The sequence below is a fragment of the Paracoccidioides brasiliensis genome, assembly GCF_000150735.1.
Source record: "Paracoccidioides brasiliensis Pb18 unplaced genomic scaffold supercont2.4, whole genome shotgun sequence".
Lineage (NCBI taxonomy): Eukaryota > Fungi > Ascomycota > Eurotiomycetes > Onygenales > Ajellomycetaceae > Paracoccidioides > Paracoccidioides brasiliensis.
Window position 1 is genome coordinate 298,849 of NW_011371361.1, and position 18,291 is coordinate 317,139.

Consider the following 18,291-nt stretch of genomic DNA (forward strand, 5'->3'; position numbering starts at 1 on the left):
GTTGGGTTCGACATCGCTCCCAATTCACGTCGTGTGGTACCTCGCGTGCTCAACTCTCGGACGTACCTCCACCCTTCTTTTCTCTCGCTGCTGGTTATCTCTCCTCTATATCTCTCAATCTCTCTGTGTTCCTTTTGAGGTATTGTTTACGTATATATGGCAGAAGTATTTATAACTCCTTCACCTCAACCGTCTATTGCCATGTCGACTCTCCGGGTTCCCTTGATCAACGTCCCCAATGGCACCAACTCCCCTCATCGAGGTGCCCTTGCCTCAATGAAACGTACACGCTCCATCCATGGCCAGGGGGAGAACTCATATACCCACCCTCCGCTAAAGAAGCAGATGGTGGAGAAGGACGAATATGAGTTGACTAGCAGGTTTCCACAAAAGGCAACCGTGGTTAGTACGGAGGGAAAGGTGTTTACGCGCAAAAACACCAATTCTCAACCCACTGCCTTCGAAAAGAAACTAGTTGCGGTTAGGGATAAGGACAGGAATAATACACTACGAGGCGCTAAATATGATAGGACTGGGGGAGAGACCGTAGACACTATCCGCCAGTGGCAGAAGCATTATCGCAAGGTGTTCCCCCAGTTCGTATTTTACTTTGAGAGCATACCTGAAGATGTCAGGAACAAGTGCTCAAGACATATTATGGCTCTTGGTGCAGTAGGTTTCATTCCGTGATACATGACTTTGTTCGCTAAATCAATGATCCCAAGATTGGTCATGATTGAGCAAGTCTTACGTATATGATTGGCTGACTTCTTGTATAGACTGAAGAGAAATTTTTTTCCAAAATCGTGACACACGTCGTAACTGCTCGCCCAATTCCGCCGGAAATTGACACCCCAAATTCCACGGAACTATCAACAGGACAAGTACCCCCCGTTAGCCAATTCAATGCAGATGGACCTATCCAAACTGTTGACCCGTCGCTTTTGGACAAGAACACCGAAAACACTCAAAATAACCAAGGGATAGGGAGATCGAAGAAAGCATCTGACAAACGTGCAGGCCAATTAGATGGTGATGGGAAAAGGGACAACAAGGACGTCTTATACCGGGCGAGGCAAATGAACATGAAAATATGGGCCCTGGAGAAACTCCAGCGTGTGATATCAACAATGAACGATGGGAACGCTACCTCCAGTCATAGTCATTACACACGTAGCAATGGCACAGTCTCTGGAACTGGAAGAGGGAGGGCAGAAACTGACTTGTCACAAGTCCTTCGAAACGAGCGCCTTCACGGACCCGCTGACCGGGACTCTATTCTGGCGTCCAAGGAAGTTATTCCTTTCAAAGGACCATTTATATATGTCCACGATTTCGAGGAAAAGACTCGGCCAGTTATGGTTCGCGAGTATCCGAAAGTAGCCAAGCGACAGGACGGAGCATGGCCACAGTTTCGGAGTGCTGCGTTGGGTAAGTGCCCATTTATCGATGAACCACTATCTAAAAAGGAATTGGAGAAGCGGAAAGCTGTTGCCCATCAAGCAAAGGAGAAGGAACCTGCCCCAACGACGAAGTCCAAGGAAACTGTGGAAGTGAAAGCGATGCGCCCCCCCGAACGTTCAGTTGAGAAACAAGCTGTACAAGGGGCAGAGGGAAGGGCAACCCAGCACCAGACACGGGAAGGACCAATGCCTGCCCCAAAGCGGGTTGAGTCTCTATTGATGTTGCCTAAAAAACCAGCTTCCCCTCGGGGTAAAGGCCTAGAGACATTCCCCGGCACCAAGACCTCGCTCGCAACATACCTCGGACGCGAACCGGCAGCATCTGGCGTCCAACCATCGAACATTACGTCAGCTATCAGGTCCCAGATGATATCATCCACCGCAGCAGCTCCTGGTGCAAAAGCAGGAACAAGCAAAGAGGTGCACGAATTGAAGAGGAAGGTTCTAGAGAAAGGGAATAATCCCCTATCAATGAATGTGATGACATCTTCGCATAGGATGACGGATATTTCTGGTGCGCTTAAAGCCAGCAGGGCTCCCGTGACAAGAGGAGCGAAGACTAAAGCTCACGGAAACCTTGATCACATTGATGAGGACGGCATGACTCAATCGGAAGAGGAGAAGGCCCAGAAAGCCTTGCAGGCCGGCAAGAAGAGCAGCAACACAGAGCAGCCCAAGCAAAAGAAACGTGATCCGAAGCCGGGATACTGTGAGAATTGCCGTGACAAGTTCGATGACTTCGAAGAGGTAAGCTGCAAATATACTGGAATTCCATTCTCTAATTGGATACCATTCAGCCTGATTAATGCGATTATAGCACGTAATGACGAGGAAGCACCGAAAGTTCGCATTGACTCTCTCCAACTGGACTGAGTTGGATGAGTTACTCCGCTCTCTTAAACGCTCTCGTAAGCGCCTCCTACCTGACGATGAAGATAAGTGGTAAAGATAAAGCAAAATAATCTCCGTAGCAAGAAGATCCCCTCAAACTCCCAGAATAGTTTATACAAAAAAAAAAGAAATTATTTCTGTGCCCACTAGACGGAGCTAGCCAACTTGGCATTTGATGCAGTTTGTTCTTCCTTTTCTTCCACCGGTCGGCATCTCTGACTCCATTTACCATGACTTAAGAGGCAGGATACATTCAATATTTCGCTAACCCTTCTAATATCTATCGTCTTTTTCCCCTTCCTCTTTGGAATGTGCATAAAATGGAGGCATCTTGTTTTTTCTTTCCTTTTCGTTGCTCCCTTGGGACTTTCGTGGGCGTTGGTTTCGTTGAAGTCATGGATGCCTTCACCTTATAAAACTAGCAAACTTCATCAAATCTACCAACTCGCTTAACTATCCACTCCCCGAATTCCTACGGGGATACACATGAACGCCACCACTTGTTCCCGCCTTACAACCGTTCCCACATTACAACCGTTCCCACCTACCCCTGCCCCTTCAAGTTTCTCACGGACATATTTTGTTGTTTAATAGTAGATCCACTCGGTCTTATTAACTATTGTGGAACTTTTGGCCTAACTCTCCCAACCTTATTTGACAGCCCTATCTTCGCTTCCTTTCCCCGGGCCTCTGGCTTTCTTTTCGGTTTTTGCTGGTAGTTTACATTTTCCAGTTTACAAATATCTGCATAAACCTGCTGTTTGTTCATACATACTTCCGCAATGAGATGTGGCATCTATTATTATTTGACCCGGTGTGATTGAGATTTATGATAAAGTGTTTTGTGGTCTAATCATGATCTGGCGGGGGACGGGAACTCAACGGCAGATGCAACTCCCCCTCGAAACCATGCTTGCATAAAGAAATATCTAACCACCCAGCTTCAAGGATATTGTTGCCTGGATCCGACACCTGCGTTCATTATTGGCTGGTTCTGTTTCCCCAGAAGTCATGAAAAATATTTGACTTGCTGTTGATACGGCCGTAACTTGCAAGAAGCTGCCCGTACATTGGGTTTGAGCGTAATCGGATGGCGCTTTTTTAGCTCTCAGAGTGGGGCACCGCAGTCCACTCTCAGCCCTAATTTGACAATTTGGAATTGCCTGTTGTTTATAGACGGAGTAACCATGGACTGGGATGCGAACAATCGGTACATGTCATGGTAAGGGGTTTTAGCGATGCCTAGAGCTAATGCTTCCTGAAACCGATATCAAAGCGGCTCTGCAGGGCTCCTCGAATTGATTCTTGTACGGAACTGGAAATAGTTGCGATGACGTGAGTGATGATCCTCTTCTTCAAAATTCGTTTTGGTTTGGTCTCTTGCAGCTGCAAGGAGAATTATTATTAGTTATTGGTTTACGGAGTAGTTAACGTAGTTATTATTACTTATTAACTATTATTATTACCTGTTGATGTTCACCCATTTGTCGATACAAGTTGACTTGTTACAATTCAGGCGCTACAAGGATGAGCATTGGTCGGCGCCAGAACCGCACCTGAAAAAGCCAAAGAACGGGGCCTGGGGCCTGACAACCATCCTCTTTCTGGTGGTGGTAGACGAGGCATATTTATAGTTTGCCATTATCCCAGGCACCAAGTGCTGTTAACGGCTGCACATTATTACACCTACTCCGGACTCCTTATCGTAGTGGACCTTAATTTATATGTGGCGCCGGGGCTGCGGGTTTGTTGTCAATCAACTCAAAGCCCCACGTTGAGAGCGCAACTTCACCTCCGCAATATTAGGCAGCTAGTTGCCATTTCGATCGAGAGGAGGTGGTTGAGATACGAACGAGGCCGCGGTTAAATGCCCCTATCTGGAAGATGAAAGACTTAGCTGGGTTCGAATGCACGAGGTGCAACTTCAAGTTTACACAGAGTATACGCACCTTAACTCCGTATTCCAACTGCTATTGTGCTAATAAAGTTTTAAGAGTCCTCACTCATTCGACATTCAAAAAAATGTGTGGATGGACGGCCTCGGAATCTCCGAAAAAAGTCTTGTTGCGAGTGCTCGGCTGCGAAGACGCGCTGTGATCTAAGGCGTCCGTCATGCTCGAGATGTGATCTGCGAAAGACTCTGTGCAGTTATCCCCCTCCTACTACCACTTCTTCTGAGTCTGTAGGACCCGACTTTGCTTCTGGGAATTTTGGACCGACACAAAGTGGTACCACCAAAGATTCTACTTTACCTGAAACTGCTGTATCGGAACCATTGCCCTTCGAATATGGACAAGTTGATGCGATGTTAGCTCACTATTTTGAACCTCCTCTTCCGGTGAGCGTACCGCAGCATATTCCTTCTCCGTATCCTCTATACCTTGGAGTGCCAGAAAATGGCCTATCCACGTTCGGAGATTTTAGTCGCCTTGATAATTTGAGCAACTATGTCCCGTTGATTAGAAACATGCCTGGGATGTGCAGCAACGAATCTACGCAGTTGGCCCCCACGGTTATGGGGTCTGATGCTTCAAAATTTGTGGTGATTCAACGTAACATGGAAATAATTTTTCGAGTAACTCGAACGTGGCCTCGAATGCTAGCTAAGGGTACTCATTTACCACCAATCATACACCGTACCCAACTCTCCGGTGAAACCCTTCCAACAACCCTGGAAAACTGCTTTATCCTCACCAAGATGTGGGGCGCACAGCGGCGTGGAGGAATAAATATTATTCAGCAGACGGTTAAAAAAGAGATGCAGGCCATTGTGAATTTGGTAAGCTGGAAAGAATCCATCCCTTCTACCCCCGTGTGACAACATTTAACGCTAATGGATATGCAGTTCCCAACTTTTGACGAACGGAACCTCATTGCAGCTTTACAAGCACTGACGATATACATGCTACTACTCCTCTTCCCTTCCAACAACCAACCGGGGGTCTCACTAATTGATGAAAAGCTGATCGGAGAAGTGAATGGTTTAATCCGTTACGTTGCGTCGACTGGTCTGGTACTCGAAGAAGAGAGCAACCGCGTTCGACCCTTATGGGAATCATGGATCCACGTTTCGTGCAAACGACGAGCTCTTCTAAGTTTATATACAATACATTGGGCGTACAGTGCATTCTTCTGCTTACCATCTCTTAATTGTGCAGATCTAAGCAATATCCCCGCGCCTGCAGCGAAATACCTATGGGAAGCCAATTCAAAGGAGCAATGGGAGTCACTCTACAACCGCTGGTTAGTCCAATGGGATGGACCGTCGCTATGTCAACGGGAACTTTTCGACATTTCTCGTGGAGTGCGAATGGGGCCCCGAGTGGAGTTGTGGCTTGAAGATGCGGACGAATTTGGCATGCTGTTTGTCGCGCTATGTAAGCATGAAACCCCTACGTAGATGTTTTGAGAAAGAGAAAAGCGACTCCGTTGGATGTACTCACGCGCTACTTTTTTTCTTAGTTAATTCGGTTGAATTTGATCTGGATCCTGCTTGCACCTAAATCCACTTTCTGGGTGGACTCCGTGTCTCGTTCGCATGATTGCGGTTTCTGAAAACGTGGCGACAATAGGCACCTAGACAATTTACACGTCGCGGTGGGGCATCCTTAACGAATGGAACGGTGTTGGGTAGTTCCTGACACAACGCCTTGGGTATGTGAGATTGAGTCGAGCGAGTTCCTCGGTCGAACGAATTCTTTCGAAAGTAAGATGAGGTGGAAGTGTCATCATACTTAACGGATGGCATTACACCCATTCTTCAGACGGTGCATGATTCATTTCTCCTTGAAGGGTCTGAACTACGCCATGTTTCTGGTTAGTGTGGGATTAAGTGTTGGTTGAATTTCATGGCGTTTCAGCGATAGGCCCTTTCGGCGTGGATAGTCTGTTGGACTTTCGTTTCACCTGTATGATTTCCTTCCCTCCCCCTTCCCTCTTGCTTTTCGCGCGAAATGGGATGGTGTACATGTTTTACTATAAAGGTAAATTTGCCGTATCCAAGGAGCTGCTTTCTCTCTCTTTTGTCTTTTTCCACTTTTGAGTACCAACAAGAAAATATGGCGGGGGACCTTGTAAACTTGATTTTGAGCATATAATTTATTTCTTGGTCGTTTTTGTACTTTTTACAGTTGGCCTGTCAACCTGATGATCCGTTAACCGAGTAACTGCCTTCATCTACATAGAGAGGAGTCTTCTCATCTAGTTTTAGGCAGCTATTATACAATCAGGCCAATACGAGCCTTTGCCGGTAATCGTGTTCCCTCTCACGGAAGAGACGTTTTCATGGTACTAACTAGGTCTCATGGTGACAGCATTCTTTGAGACTAGAATGTCTGCGTGGAATATCCGCGTGGAGAGACAGGAACGGCCGAATCTTGATCTTAACCTCGAGACTGACAGTTGAGGGATTGTTATATATATAAGATGCCACTACTTGCGAGGTTTTCACTTCCATCGCCCTGCGTCTCGTCCCTAAGGCTCGCGATCGGTAAAGTTGGGATTCGTGTGGCAGCTATACTATGTATACGTGAGGGCTGTATGTGAAAATGCTGTTCTTCCAGTCCGAACAAACATATTTCGAGGGTTTGAAGTGGGGATAAACCAACACTCCTCGAGAGGCAAATAAAATCCTTCATTTCACGTTTATGTCGCGTCAAAGGGGGGAGGGACCTAATGCGACTGACTGCCTGATGCAACAAGTAGTCGTTCCTCAACGGGTGTGAGACGCACATACGATTACTCCCATGAGTAGGACTTGGATTATCTCTTAATCCCTCAAAAGAGGAACCCCTCCCTCCGTACCAAAGGGACCCTCATTGATATGTGGGAAACCGTCGGTTACAGAACCGGAGGACGACATATCTCCGATTAAAATACTACCGATACCTGTGGGTTCGGGATTTCCCCGCAGGAATCTGGGCCAAATGCCAACGCACACCATAATATTGATTTTCCGGATTTGCAGTGAGCGTCAGAGAAGATATCGAGGAGTGAGCCACCAAAACTGGAAATCTGGTACACTCCGTCTCAATTTCAACTAGAAGGAAGTCCGACAACCTTTTACAAAAAATCATTAAAACTCGTTTCCGGGTCAATTGCCGCAGCATTTGAAACGGAGGGAGTTAATCTAAGCTAATCAAGTCCATATGGAGATTTGGGAAGTGTCTAACATTATGATATTGGCAATGCAGCTTATGAAGCCCAATATCACTAATAGCAGGTTGAAAGACATTCAAGGAATACCCTCCCATAATTCGTGGCGCTAGGAATAATTGTAGACAATCCAACCTGCCTCCCAAGTGCTGGGGTTGTGATCATGGATCATATGGTTCTAGCAAGAGGCGCTGGAACTCATTGAGGAATTAAATTCATTCTGCCCTTATTCTACACATTATGCGAAATTGGCTGCCACTCTCCATATTGAATAACATGCGGACAATTGTTTGGAACAAATTCGCGAATCGGTTGAAAGTGACATTGCGTAATCCGTTGGTGTTTACGGTTGTCAGCCTTCATAACAATTGGTCGTGCTGCATTTGTCGAATTCCAACAAAGATTGACTGCTAGCACCGCAACGGTCTGTACAAGGCAACCTTGTCACGGGAGAAATTGAGCCAGGAGCAATAGGTCATCAGAAGCAGAGACACTTAGTATAGGGTAAACTCCTTTTGAGTTGACGATCCAATTTTAGAAGTATATTGCACGGAGGGGTAGTTGATTGTCATGTATATTTCAAGTTTTGGGGGTGCGTGCGTTAATGACATATATACGGCAAAAGCTAACTCTGCCAGAAATGGATCTCCAGAAAGGATTACAAGGAGCTATGAGAGCCAATGAATGCGCATCCGTAAAGTTATGGATGCGGGTCTTAATATTCGGGTCGCACATTGCAATGTGGACGGGGCTCGCGGGAGGACAAAATCCGGAAACCAGGAATGTATTTCGAGTGTATTTCGAGAAATAATGCTATCCATTGCCCAAAAAAGAATGTGTTGTTGCATTGAGTACAATGCCAGTCGGCACACAAACCGTTCAGCTTCCGACGTTGATGAGGCGCGTGTCTAAGCAGTTTTGAACTGCACCGTCGTTACCTACAGTTAGATATCATAGAAGGAAAACAAAGATATTAAGCGCCACCCATTTACAATGCGTCATGTTTACATCCCGACGGGGGAGAGGGATACAAAGCGTGCCTTTTGTTGGAAGTCGTAGATTAGGATCAGGGGTAAAACTAGGTGATATTGTTGGAATGTTATACGGTTCCTTGATGTATGCTGGCTATGACGTCACAAATATGCTTAATCATCCGCGGTTGCCGACCTCGGTTCGGCAACGGAACGGAAAAACAAGGACGGCAATTAGTTTCAACTTCTCAAAGATTCTCTGGTGTACGCTGCATATACCAGCACGTCGTCGAATTATATATAAACCACCAATTGCATGTCTGTCTTCAGAAAATATGAAGTTCAATTTTTCTCATGTTTCGCTGCGGGATTATCCACCAAATTGTGTCCCGCACCAGTTTTCCCAAAATCCCGGTTGAACTGGTTGAAGTACCGATTACAATGGGCCTCCGCTTCCCCGTTCGGTTGGTCAAGCTAACGTTTTCCACTGCTGTCCAATGTCCACCCCGCTGGTTACCCCTCGCTTCCATATCTGCTGTAACAAGCCCGGGCCCCTCGCGGCGTCAAGTCCGTCACAGCTCTCATTCTCCAATGGGCGCACCCGTCACGCGCAAGAAAGTCACCATCAAGTCACTGCAGGCGCTCTATAAAAGAGATGAGCCCATCACTATGCTTACAGCACATGATTTTCCAAGTGGACATGTGGCAGAAGCTGCTGGAATGGATATGGTCCTCGTCGGTGATAGCTTGGCAATGGTTGCCCTTGGCATGGACGACACTAGCGAGGTGTGCTTGGACGAGATGATACTGCATTGCCGCAGTGTATCTCGTGCGGTTGGGTCAGCTTTCACTGTAAGTTTGGATATATATTGCTACACCTCATCCCGCATGCTTTGGCCCCACCGCAATCACTAACTGAGCTTCCTGCATTAGGTTGGTGACTTGCCAATGGGTTCATATGAGATATCCCCCGAGCAAGGCGTCGCGTCTGCTATACGTATCGTTAAAGAAGGACGAGTACAAAGCGTCAAACTAGAAGGGGGCGAAGAGATGGCACCAACTATCAAAGCCATCACGCAGGCTGGGATTCCAGTTGTCGCCCATGTTGGTCTGACACCCCAACGCCAGAACTCCCTCGGAGGTTTCCTCGTCCAAGGTAAATCAGCCGCTAGCGCTTTAAGGATCCTCAAAGATGCACTTGCAGTGAAAGAGGCTGGGGCATTCATGGTTGTCCTGGAAGCGGTTCCATCGGAAATAGCTCGCATCATCACCAAAAAGTTAAAAATCCCAACCATCGGAATAGGGGCAGGCAAAGGTTGCTCAGGACAAGTCCTAGTTCAGGTCGATATGACCGGGAATTTCCCACCAGGACGCTATCTCCCGAAATTTGTGAAGAAGTACGGCGACGTATGGAACGAAAGCTTGAAAGCAATCGAGCAATATAGAGATGAAGTCAAAAAGCGGGAGTATCCTTCTCCGGAGTACACATACCACATGGCAAAGGAAGACCTCCAGGAGTTTGAGAAATTGGTAGATAGAGATTAGAAACCACATTTCTTTTACAGTCTTAATGTACAATAGTCATATATGCCCTTTGCATTCCATTTATTTATCTCGAGAGTTCGGAAGCCTCATTTTCGCTTTGTGTTTGTTTTAGTTTTATGGGTGGACAATTTCTTGCTGCTTTTGTCTAGTTCTTTGTCCAGCATTCATACCACTGTAGAAGTGGACTATTCTTGTTTTTTTTTTATCGTCTCCATGATCGTGTTCGATTGCAAGTTTGGTGAGAAATTTCGACCATATTGGTTTCGCCAATGCTGCCAAGAGGGCCAAGTCCAACCTGGCTCATAACTTATCATCCAAAAGCCGGTGTCATTGAGTATGCCACAATAAGTTGATCATCCGTTTTAAAACACTAGAGCATCCGATTTAGGTTAGAAAGTTAACTTATATCGCTATATCACAGCTCCTGGACGATGACTAAGTTATACAGAAAGAGACTTACCCTCCAAAGGCCCCCAACTCCTTCGTCCAGCCCAGGAGCGAAGACACTATTCACATAGCAAAAGACGGAATCAGTGTCCTTACAATCAAGCTTCTTTCGTAAGAACTTGACCACTGTCTCAAATTTTTGAGAGGCGCTGATTTTGAAAACGCGGTTTCTCAGGATGGGTGCGGAAGGTAGTGGTTGAAAACGGACAGTTACTAATTAATACCATAAATAACGTAGAGAAAGCAGAGTCAGTTCCCACTGTGCGCGTCGACTGCGTTGATTTGAGGAATATAATGAGTGTAATGTACGAAGAAAGTCGAACAATGGCAAAATATTGACAAAAGCTTATTTACATCCCACAAAGAGTGGCATAAATATGATGATATGGGCAGGGTAGTTATTTGCGTAATGGACGGTATTGTTCGTGGCAAGACAGAATAGGAGAAGAGTCGGGATCACATTGGGTGAGCCCACTCCAGATTGCCGCAAATTCGTAAAGCTAAAGCATACATAAAACACCAGAAAAATAACCAGAAACAGACGGTCAAGATAAACATTCATCCATTTAATATATCAGAAAGGGATGGTCGATTAAACCACGGTAAAATGGCGTACCTTTGCCGGAATCAATGGGCTCGACGACAGCCAGTGCTTGATGCGCGTCCTTTGGCAAGCTGGTGAGCACAACCGATGCCGACATTGTCAAAGGAAGATCAGCTCCATGATCTTCATCAGGGATGGGTGTCGTTGGTGTCCCTTTGCCACCGTTATCATTGTTATTACGCGAAGACTGGCTGACTTGTCTGCTGGTCAGTTCAAGGCCGCGGTTTGAGATTCGCAGAGACGTTGATTTGGACCGGTCTGGTGGAGGAGAAGGGGATGGGGATGAAGCCATAGTAGTTCTTTTGCGCTATATACGTAGATGATCTTCCTTAGACAGCCGCTATTGTTGTTGCGCTGTTGGTTTCTTTTTTAGTTGTATAGGTTTAAGTCGAGGTAGGATGTGCGAGTTAGGTAAAGTTGGGCCAACGAAGAAACCAAGATTGTTTTTTTTGTTTTGTACAACCTTTCGTTGGTTAACTAGTTAACTAATTAACGTCAAACTATGATCGATTAGTCTAACATCTCCATTTCCTCGCGCCAGAACATTAGTTATTAATTATATTTGCGAATAAAAATTTCACCTGCTATTTGATCAACAACAGACAGTGCCGGGTGTGTTTTATTTTGCGCACAGTTCCTCCTGACAGACTTTACCAGCTCAGAACGCCCTCCAGCAAAATCTCTAAGAGTCGGCTTCCAACACACAGCTCTTCAAAACTGAATAAATGGGTGCTATAGCCCTATTGGACAACAGTGGCTAATTTAGTCATGACGAAACTGGCATAATTCAGGAAATGTGTCTTGCTCGTCGCTGGTATAGTTACCATGACAATTCTATCAAGGCTCAGTCATTTCACATCGAATTACAAATGACTTGAAGGTAGTTACCCGTTAGGTTTTAGTATTGAGCTCCAAATGGCATCAGTACCTCAAAATCTCATATACCTTTAGGTATAACAACTGTTATTTATTAGGCACTACACAACGGATCTGAGCTGAACGACAAGTTCACGTAGCACATATCTCTTCTAAGAGTGATTCATTTTCTTTTAATATCTTGGGATATTGATTTGTACAGAGAGATCGCACTACATTCTCTTGATGACTACCCTTGACAGGCAGTTATATTAAGCTGGCACATGAATATAAGAGTCAAATGGCTCTAGAACGCTAAGCGTGAATTTCTTTGGTAAGATGTATGTGACGTATTGTCTCATCGCTTTCTGATTAATCTTGGTGTCCTTCAAGCATTTGTAGAGGCCTAAAATATAACTGACGCTGCCTAGTTGGATGATCAACATATCTCAAACCACCCGAGAACCGGTTCACCAAGATGGTAAGCAATATTAAGCCTCCAGCTTGAAACAAAAGAATCAGAATTTTGGTGCAGAAGTTTACTTGAGTCTGGGTCGTATCAGCTGCCCAAGGGGACCATTCTGTCATGTTCCTTTCCATAGGATATTTTCTGTGGGACGTTAGATTTTCGTATGCCAGAACAATTCAAGCTTGGTGTGCATTAGAATATGAATAGCCAGTAATGGACCGTCCACATAAAGTCTCATCGGAGACAACGCATCAACTTGGGTCAATTATTTATTTGCAAGTATCAACTTTGGTGCCTTTCACATGGTCATGAACATGAACATGGTTATATTCACTGCCCATAGTTCTGCTGGTAAATGTTAATTTCTCTCATAGTATCAGAATACTTAAATTGTTATTTTAAAGACAGCAGAGAATAACACAGAGAGTATTTCAGCAGGGCATTTTCGTTGCTGACAATCGTTCCACACTTCCCATATCTCTTTGAAGATTTTGTCGTGTAGCAGACACAAAAGTTGGACACGAAGTAGATTAGGAGCCTCCTGAACAATAACTTTGATATGTCTTGTGATTATACGTATGTATGCTGCTATGTGGAATGGAGATTTAACATTTTAGTCCTACAGAGTCCAATTTATTTCCTACAATCAGAATCTGATAGGTGAAATGGAAGTTTATGACACTATTTTCTGGCTAGCCTGTAAGCTATGGGCTGCTATGGGGTATTCCTCTTAACTTGGTGGAACACCAGGCAATTAATAACTATAATTACTCCCATGCCGCCATATGTTTTGGCAAATTATATATATTCCACTAATTTTTTGACCACTTAACATGGATGTTGGACATAGATAAGGGGAATTGATACATACAACCATAATTTTGCTTAGATTGAGCTTGAAGGGAGGATCAAGAGTGTATATGATCCAGGTCTACATTAGCTGATACTGAAATATGATTTTACATGTTCGACTAAGGAAGCAATCAATCTCAAGTCCGCTGCGGATAAGAGACCAGGTCATATAGTATTCTTCCTATCTAGTGATACAACTCTCATCATGTCACTTTCATAGATCAATATTGAAATTGAGTCCTCCTGCCATACTGTGCAACCTGTAGAAAATATAAACAGATGAAAGAGCTGGAATGCCAAACTCAGACGTAATGACGTAATCATTAAAGAACCAAACAAAGCAGCTCAATAGATGAAATTTGATTCTCAATGATGGGTCCTGTGAATCTCCAAGCAACTACCTAGAAAACATATATTATGATGGTGCTTCACTTGTAAGAAGGGTAGGTGCAGATAAACTTTATCTAAGGTTGACTAGCTCCCGAAACATGAACCAAGACAAATCGCACTTCGACCCTGGTCAGCAAAGCTTAAATCAGCCTTATAGAATCCAAGTTCCCTCGCAACAACTTCTATTTTCTTCATGGAACGGAAACACGAAGACATATTTTGGATTCATACTACTAATTTTATTGAGTCCTTTAATGCAGCATTTTCATATATGATTTCTTGATTTAAATGCTGCAAGGTCACAGTTCCACATAGAGTTGGAGGTTTGTGATACTTGATCCCTAACCAACAGCCAGTCCTTTATTGATGCTGAGAATTTATTATTACACCTGAAATACGGCATAACTATTCACCTAATATTCAATTAATTACGACGTGGCTTGGCATTTATCAAGTTCTAGGATTGTAGCTTGTAATTGCTGAAGCTTATGATGCGCCGTGGGCCTCTCATAGCGGTTGTCTCCTGACCTGATCATCAAATTGTGACAATGAAAAGTAGAAACAAATTCCATTTCCTTATTCTAAACTGCATTCATGAAGCGGTTTTAAACATGAGTAGTATACATATCTACCCGTTCACACCCTTACTATCCATGACTGATGGCCAAATTCCATCAATTCCCCGTGTCGCTTCGATGGTTCCTCCTTACTTGGGTCAAACTCCATCCAGCCAGCCAGTGACAACGATGCGTTGTTCCGTGTTTACAGCGCAAACGTAAGGCACATAATGACAAGAATACCCGCGAGGCCTGTAACCGAGAAGTCGACTAGATGGGGAGCACTGCTGCTAAGTTCGAGAGGGGGCTTCTGGGGTGGTGGTGGTACGTAACCGGGGCTTGTAGCGTTGGGAGATGTGCTTAGGGTGAAGGAAGGTGTATGGATTGGAATCGTTGGGGGAGGGTTGTTCGCTGGTGGAGGAACAGGATAGTCGGTTGGAGTTGCCTCCGCTACAGGTGGATACTCCGGTGAATTGGGTGTCGCTTCTGGTGGCGGAGCGGAGACAGGAACCTCGGGAGGAGCTGCTTCTTCAGGTGGAGCACCAGTGTGAGGTCCGGTTGGTCCGGATGGGCCCCCAGTTGTATATGTAGGGTGTCCATCCGTTCGTGTCTCTTCTGGAATACGGGGATGTTCTGGGGTTTCGTCCTCTGGGTAAGGGGGATATTCAGGCTCTTTACCCCCATCCGGGGTTGTTGGCAATGGCGACACAGGTGTTCTACAGAGAAAGGTTTCAAGTGAGTTATCGAGTCCAGTGACACGAATTATCATAGAGCAAATTTCACTCTTTGATACAATGTCTTTCAGATTTCGCCAAATAGGAGAAGGCGTTTATGAACAACCAGGACGACATAAGAGAGAAACTTGACATACAATTCGGCCTCGTCTACCGTTGCTGACGTCGCAAAGGCAATACTGGAAAAGGCCAAGATAATAAGGTATTTGGCATGCATATTGGAATATCTAGCTCTTCGGTTTGGGTTCTCACAGGGAGAATGTCTCGATTCAAGAGAGCGGAAGGGGTATATTTGATATCAAGGATTAGAGGAAATAGAAATTGTGAGACTAGAGAGAAAGAGGAGGATCGTGTGTTAAATATCTAAAACCCCTTCGAAGACACATTGAGCCATATCTTCGCTGGGGTTTTCTTGTCTATCTATTTTAGGTAAATTGACTATGGGCTCACGGAGTTGTGTGTGGCAATCGAGTTGCAATTGTTCAGCAGCTAGCGATATGCATTGGTCTAAAATGAGAGTAGTCGGGTTCCTGTAAGGTTCATTCAACCTGCTCAGAGCGATGGGAATACAGTGCATGCAGGTACACGGAACAACCCAGAGCAGCACGTTCTTGGGTCATATCGAATAGCGCCGGAATTGGTAACACGTCGAGTTGTCAAGGGAGTATCGCCTAGGCCTAGAGACGGCCAAGTAAAAAGTATCAACACTGATGTTATTGACACAAGGGAGTACAAATCGACAATCCTGTAACAGAGTACCTGTTCATGGTGCCTAAGGGTGGTTATACTTGAAGCATTGTCAGGGAGTGTCAAACACGCGCCATGACATTGACACCCATTACTATTGACTGGAATCATCGAAGCAATTTTGCATAGCAGAATCTCAATATATTTGCATGGCCACTCAATGAATGCAGCTAAGTTTGAGAACACTGAGAAAATACTGAGGCTTTCAAGTGTGGAAGATAAAAATCTGCATGACCTGTAACTAACTTGTAACTACCACTTAATCTTGGAGGTTAGTAAACTCACTCCTTAACCAGCTGTGGCTAATTAGTAGTTACTAGTCAAGTTAGTTAAACAGTTAGTTAATTCTTAATAATTCAATCTGACATCAATCTGACATCAATCTCCACACCAAGGAAATTGATGGCGAACTTTAGCAGACACATGAGGGTGATATCCCTTGTGTTTTACGGAAAAGTGGCTTCTTATATTGCAGGCGACTTCTCTCCTTACACTCTTGATCCACCCAGTCGACATTGTTTATCTTTCCTCGCCAGTGCACAGTCGAGGCCGCCTGAAAAGATCAGCAATGCTCCCATTCAATTCTGTCATTGTTTTGCCCTACACTGTTCCACTGATGTTTGGTCGCTGTCCTTGGGATAAGATGCTTTCGGACCCATCAACCTGGGGTTGAGCAAATTCGTCATCTAATCCACATTTTAAGCAGAAACAAAAGTCTGTACCACAGCAGCCCGACTTTTCTCGGGCCAACCAGAGCAGAACTTTTATCACGGGGGTCTACCATCCAAAGAAAGGCAATACCTGACTATAAAAACTTCAAGACACCTGTTATTCGCCGAGGTTGAAATAACAATGACAAGATACATGATTGTGTTGAAACATCACAGTTCCTTCTGTTGAAAGACACCTTCAAACAAATTTGTTTTCATTAGACTTACACTTCGTTGTTATGCTGTTATCATTAACACTGACAAACATGTAATTGAACTTGAAATTTTCTCTCAACCAATATGAAACCGGATCCGTGAAGATGTTTGATCTAGGCCCTTAGGAATTAGAAGAGGACCATGAGAGCGCTGAATAATACACAGCCTATTCCTACAGAATTCTGAGCGTGGATCTCGCTCTTCTCCCCTGCGACTGGATTACGATTGGAGTGGCTTGGGGTTGCTTTCGGCAACAATATGGGCTGTATCATTCCTACCAGCGGCAGCCTTGCTGCTCAGATGAAGGCCACTTGTCAATGCTGGCCCCACCGTAGACGTGGTGGTTGTTGATGCTCCGTTACTATATTCAGCACCGAGAGTCTCTGAAGAAATTCAACAAGTATTAATATATGTATGGCTTTCGGTTACAAGGTAAATGGACACACGGTTAATCATGGACTGGCATATCCCGGGAAGAAACATGATAAAGCTAATGAAAAAGGGAGCCACATGTCTGTGTTTCATGCGCCACATACAATCCAGGTCCGTCGAGTTTCTGAGACGGATCGAATTGAAGACAACAAGCAACTCCCTATGCCCATGAAACAAGAGTTGCAATGAGCAATAACACTGCCTCAAGTGAACATGACCCTTCCCATTTTATACATACCCTACAATCTGCAATTATTTTTTGATGATGTCGCAGAGGCTGCAGAAGTCTCTGGTACGGTGATGGTTGATGGAGAAGTCTCTGTGTCTCTATCTGTGCCACGGTTGTTTATTTTCCTGTCTACCGCTTTGACGGATTGCTAGTTTCCCGTTTGATCGGTATACTCATACATTATTCCCGTCGAATAATCGGCCGCTTTTATGGATTTAACATACATAACGAAAGGGGCTGCGGAATAATCGACTTTACCTCCAGCCCATTCTAGTATATGCACTCTCAGCTTTTCCCCAAAATGAGAATAACAATGATTGTGGATAATTAAAATTACCAATAGTTCCCTTTTGTACTATGGGCTCTGTGCGAAATATAGACGCCATTGAACTACGATGCTACTCACACTTTTTGAGAGGATCGCATGCGGTATATGTTTGGCCTAACGCCATGTAGAACAAACAGAAGGAGATGGATAATAGTTGAAGCCCAAGCTGGCGCAACATTCTGGCCAATTCAGGAAAACAGGAAATGCTATGATTTGATGAATGGGATAGCGGCTTATGGAGGGGTGATGGGGAAACAGGATATGATAAAGGGTGGGCTTCCAGTCAGCTAAGTTTTATTTTGGAAACATTATGCATTATTTAGAGAACGAGATTATCCAAGGGCCACATTGAATGCACTGGTTGTTATGCCGACCATGCGAATACCCACATACTGTATACATACTACACATACAAAGAAATCAGCAGTCCCTGTTTATTAAAATTATAATCGAGGTAATTTAACATTATTTACAGATTATCGCACAATTGCTCTTCTCTAATCTAGAAAAATATTTCTTCCCTGTTCCTGGGGAGCCAGAATGAACTGGGATTATCCCATCTGGGATTTGTTAACTTGTTTATGGATAACTAGTTCAGGGTCAGCTGAAATTTAATGTCGTTTAAGCTTAACTTTATATCAACCCTGTTGTAACCTCTAAACCACCCAGAACAAATTCAAGTGAATATTTATTATGA

The 18,291-nt window shown here is 44.6% G+C and overlaps 6 protein-coding genes across 6 annotated transcripts; 3 read left to right on the forward strand and 3 right to left on the reverse strand.

Annotated features, from left to right (window-relative positions):
• Nucleotides 1-201: 201 nt before the first annotated feature.
• Nucleotides 202-2,409, forward strand: PADG_03596 (protein serine/threonine kinase activating protein DBF4; the record flags this gene model as incomplete). Its single annotated transcript, XM_010760806.1, has 3 exons — nucleotides 202-672; nucleotides 780-2,210; nucleotides 2,281-2,409. 3 exons carry the CDS (start codon nucleotides 202-204, stop codon nucleotides 2,407-2,409), a joined length of 2,031 nt encoding a protein of 676 aa, XP_010759108.1.
• Nucleotides 2,410-4,238: 1,829 nt separating this feature from the next.
• PADG_03597 (uncharacterized protein) lies at nucleotides 4,239-5,754 on the forward strand (the record flags this gene model as incomplete). The annotated part of the gene is made up of 3 exons (XM_010760807.1): nucleotides 4,239-4,293; nucleotides 4,349-5,133; nucleotides 5,200-5,754. The coding sequence occupies 3 exons, from the start codon at nucleotides 4,239-4,241 to the stop codon at nucleotides 5,752-5,754; spliced, it is 1,395 nt and encodes a 464-aa protein (XP_010759109.1).
• A 99-nt stretch (nucleotides 5,755-5,853) lies between these two features.
• PADG_11626 (uncharacterized protein) lies at nucleotides 5,854-6,111 on the reverse strand (the record flags this gene model as incomplete). The annotated part of the gene is made up of 1 exon (XM_010761560.1): nucleotides 5,854-6,111. One exon carries the CDS (start codon nucleotides 6,109-6,111, stop codon nucleotides 5,854-5,856), a length of 258 nt encoding a protein of 85 aa, XP_010759862.1.
• Nucleotides 6,112-8,920: 2,809 nt separating this feature from the next.
• PADG_03598 (3-methyl-2-oxobutanoate hydroxymethyltransferase) lies at nucleotides 8,921-10,024 on the forward strand (the record flags this gene model as incomplete). Its single annotated transcript, XM_010761217.1, has 2 exons — nucleotides 8,921-9,331; nucleotides 9,413-10,024. 2 exons carry the CDS (start codon nucleotides 8,921-8,923, stop codon nucleotides 10,022-10,024), a joined length of 1,023 nt encoding a protein of 340 aa, XP_010759519.1.
• Nucleotides 10,025-10,334: 310 nt separating this feature from the next.
• On the reverse strand, nucleotides 10,335-11,367 carry PADG_03599 (ubiquitin-like protein ATG12; the record flags this gene model as incomplete). The annotated part of the gene is made up of 3 exons (XM_010761218.1): nucleotides 10,335-10,394; nucleotides 10,485-10,684; nucleotides 11,088-11,367. The coding sequence occupies 3 exons, from the start codon at nucleotides 11,365-11,367 to the stop codon at nucleotides 10,335-10,337; spliced, it is 540 nt and encodes a 179-aa protein (XP_010759520.1).
• Nucleotides 11,368-14,403: 3,036 nt separating this feature from the next.
• PADG_03600 (uncharacterized protein) lies at nucleotides 14,404-15,149 on the reverse strand (the record flags this gene model as incomplete). Its single annotated transcript, XM_010761219.1, has 2 exons — nucleotides 14,404-14,914; nucleotides 15,070-15,149. 2 exons carry the CDS (start codon nucleotides 15,147-15,149, stop codon nucleotides 14,404-14,406), a joined length of 591 nt encoding a protein of 196 aa, XP_010759521.1.
• Nucleotides 15,150-18,291: the final 3,142 nt, after the last annotated feature.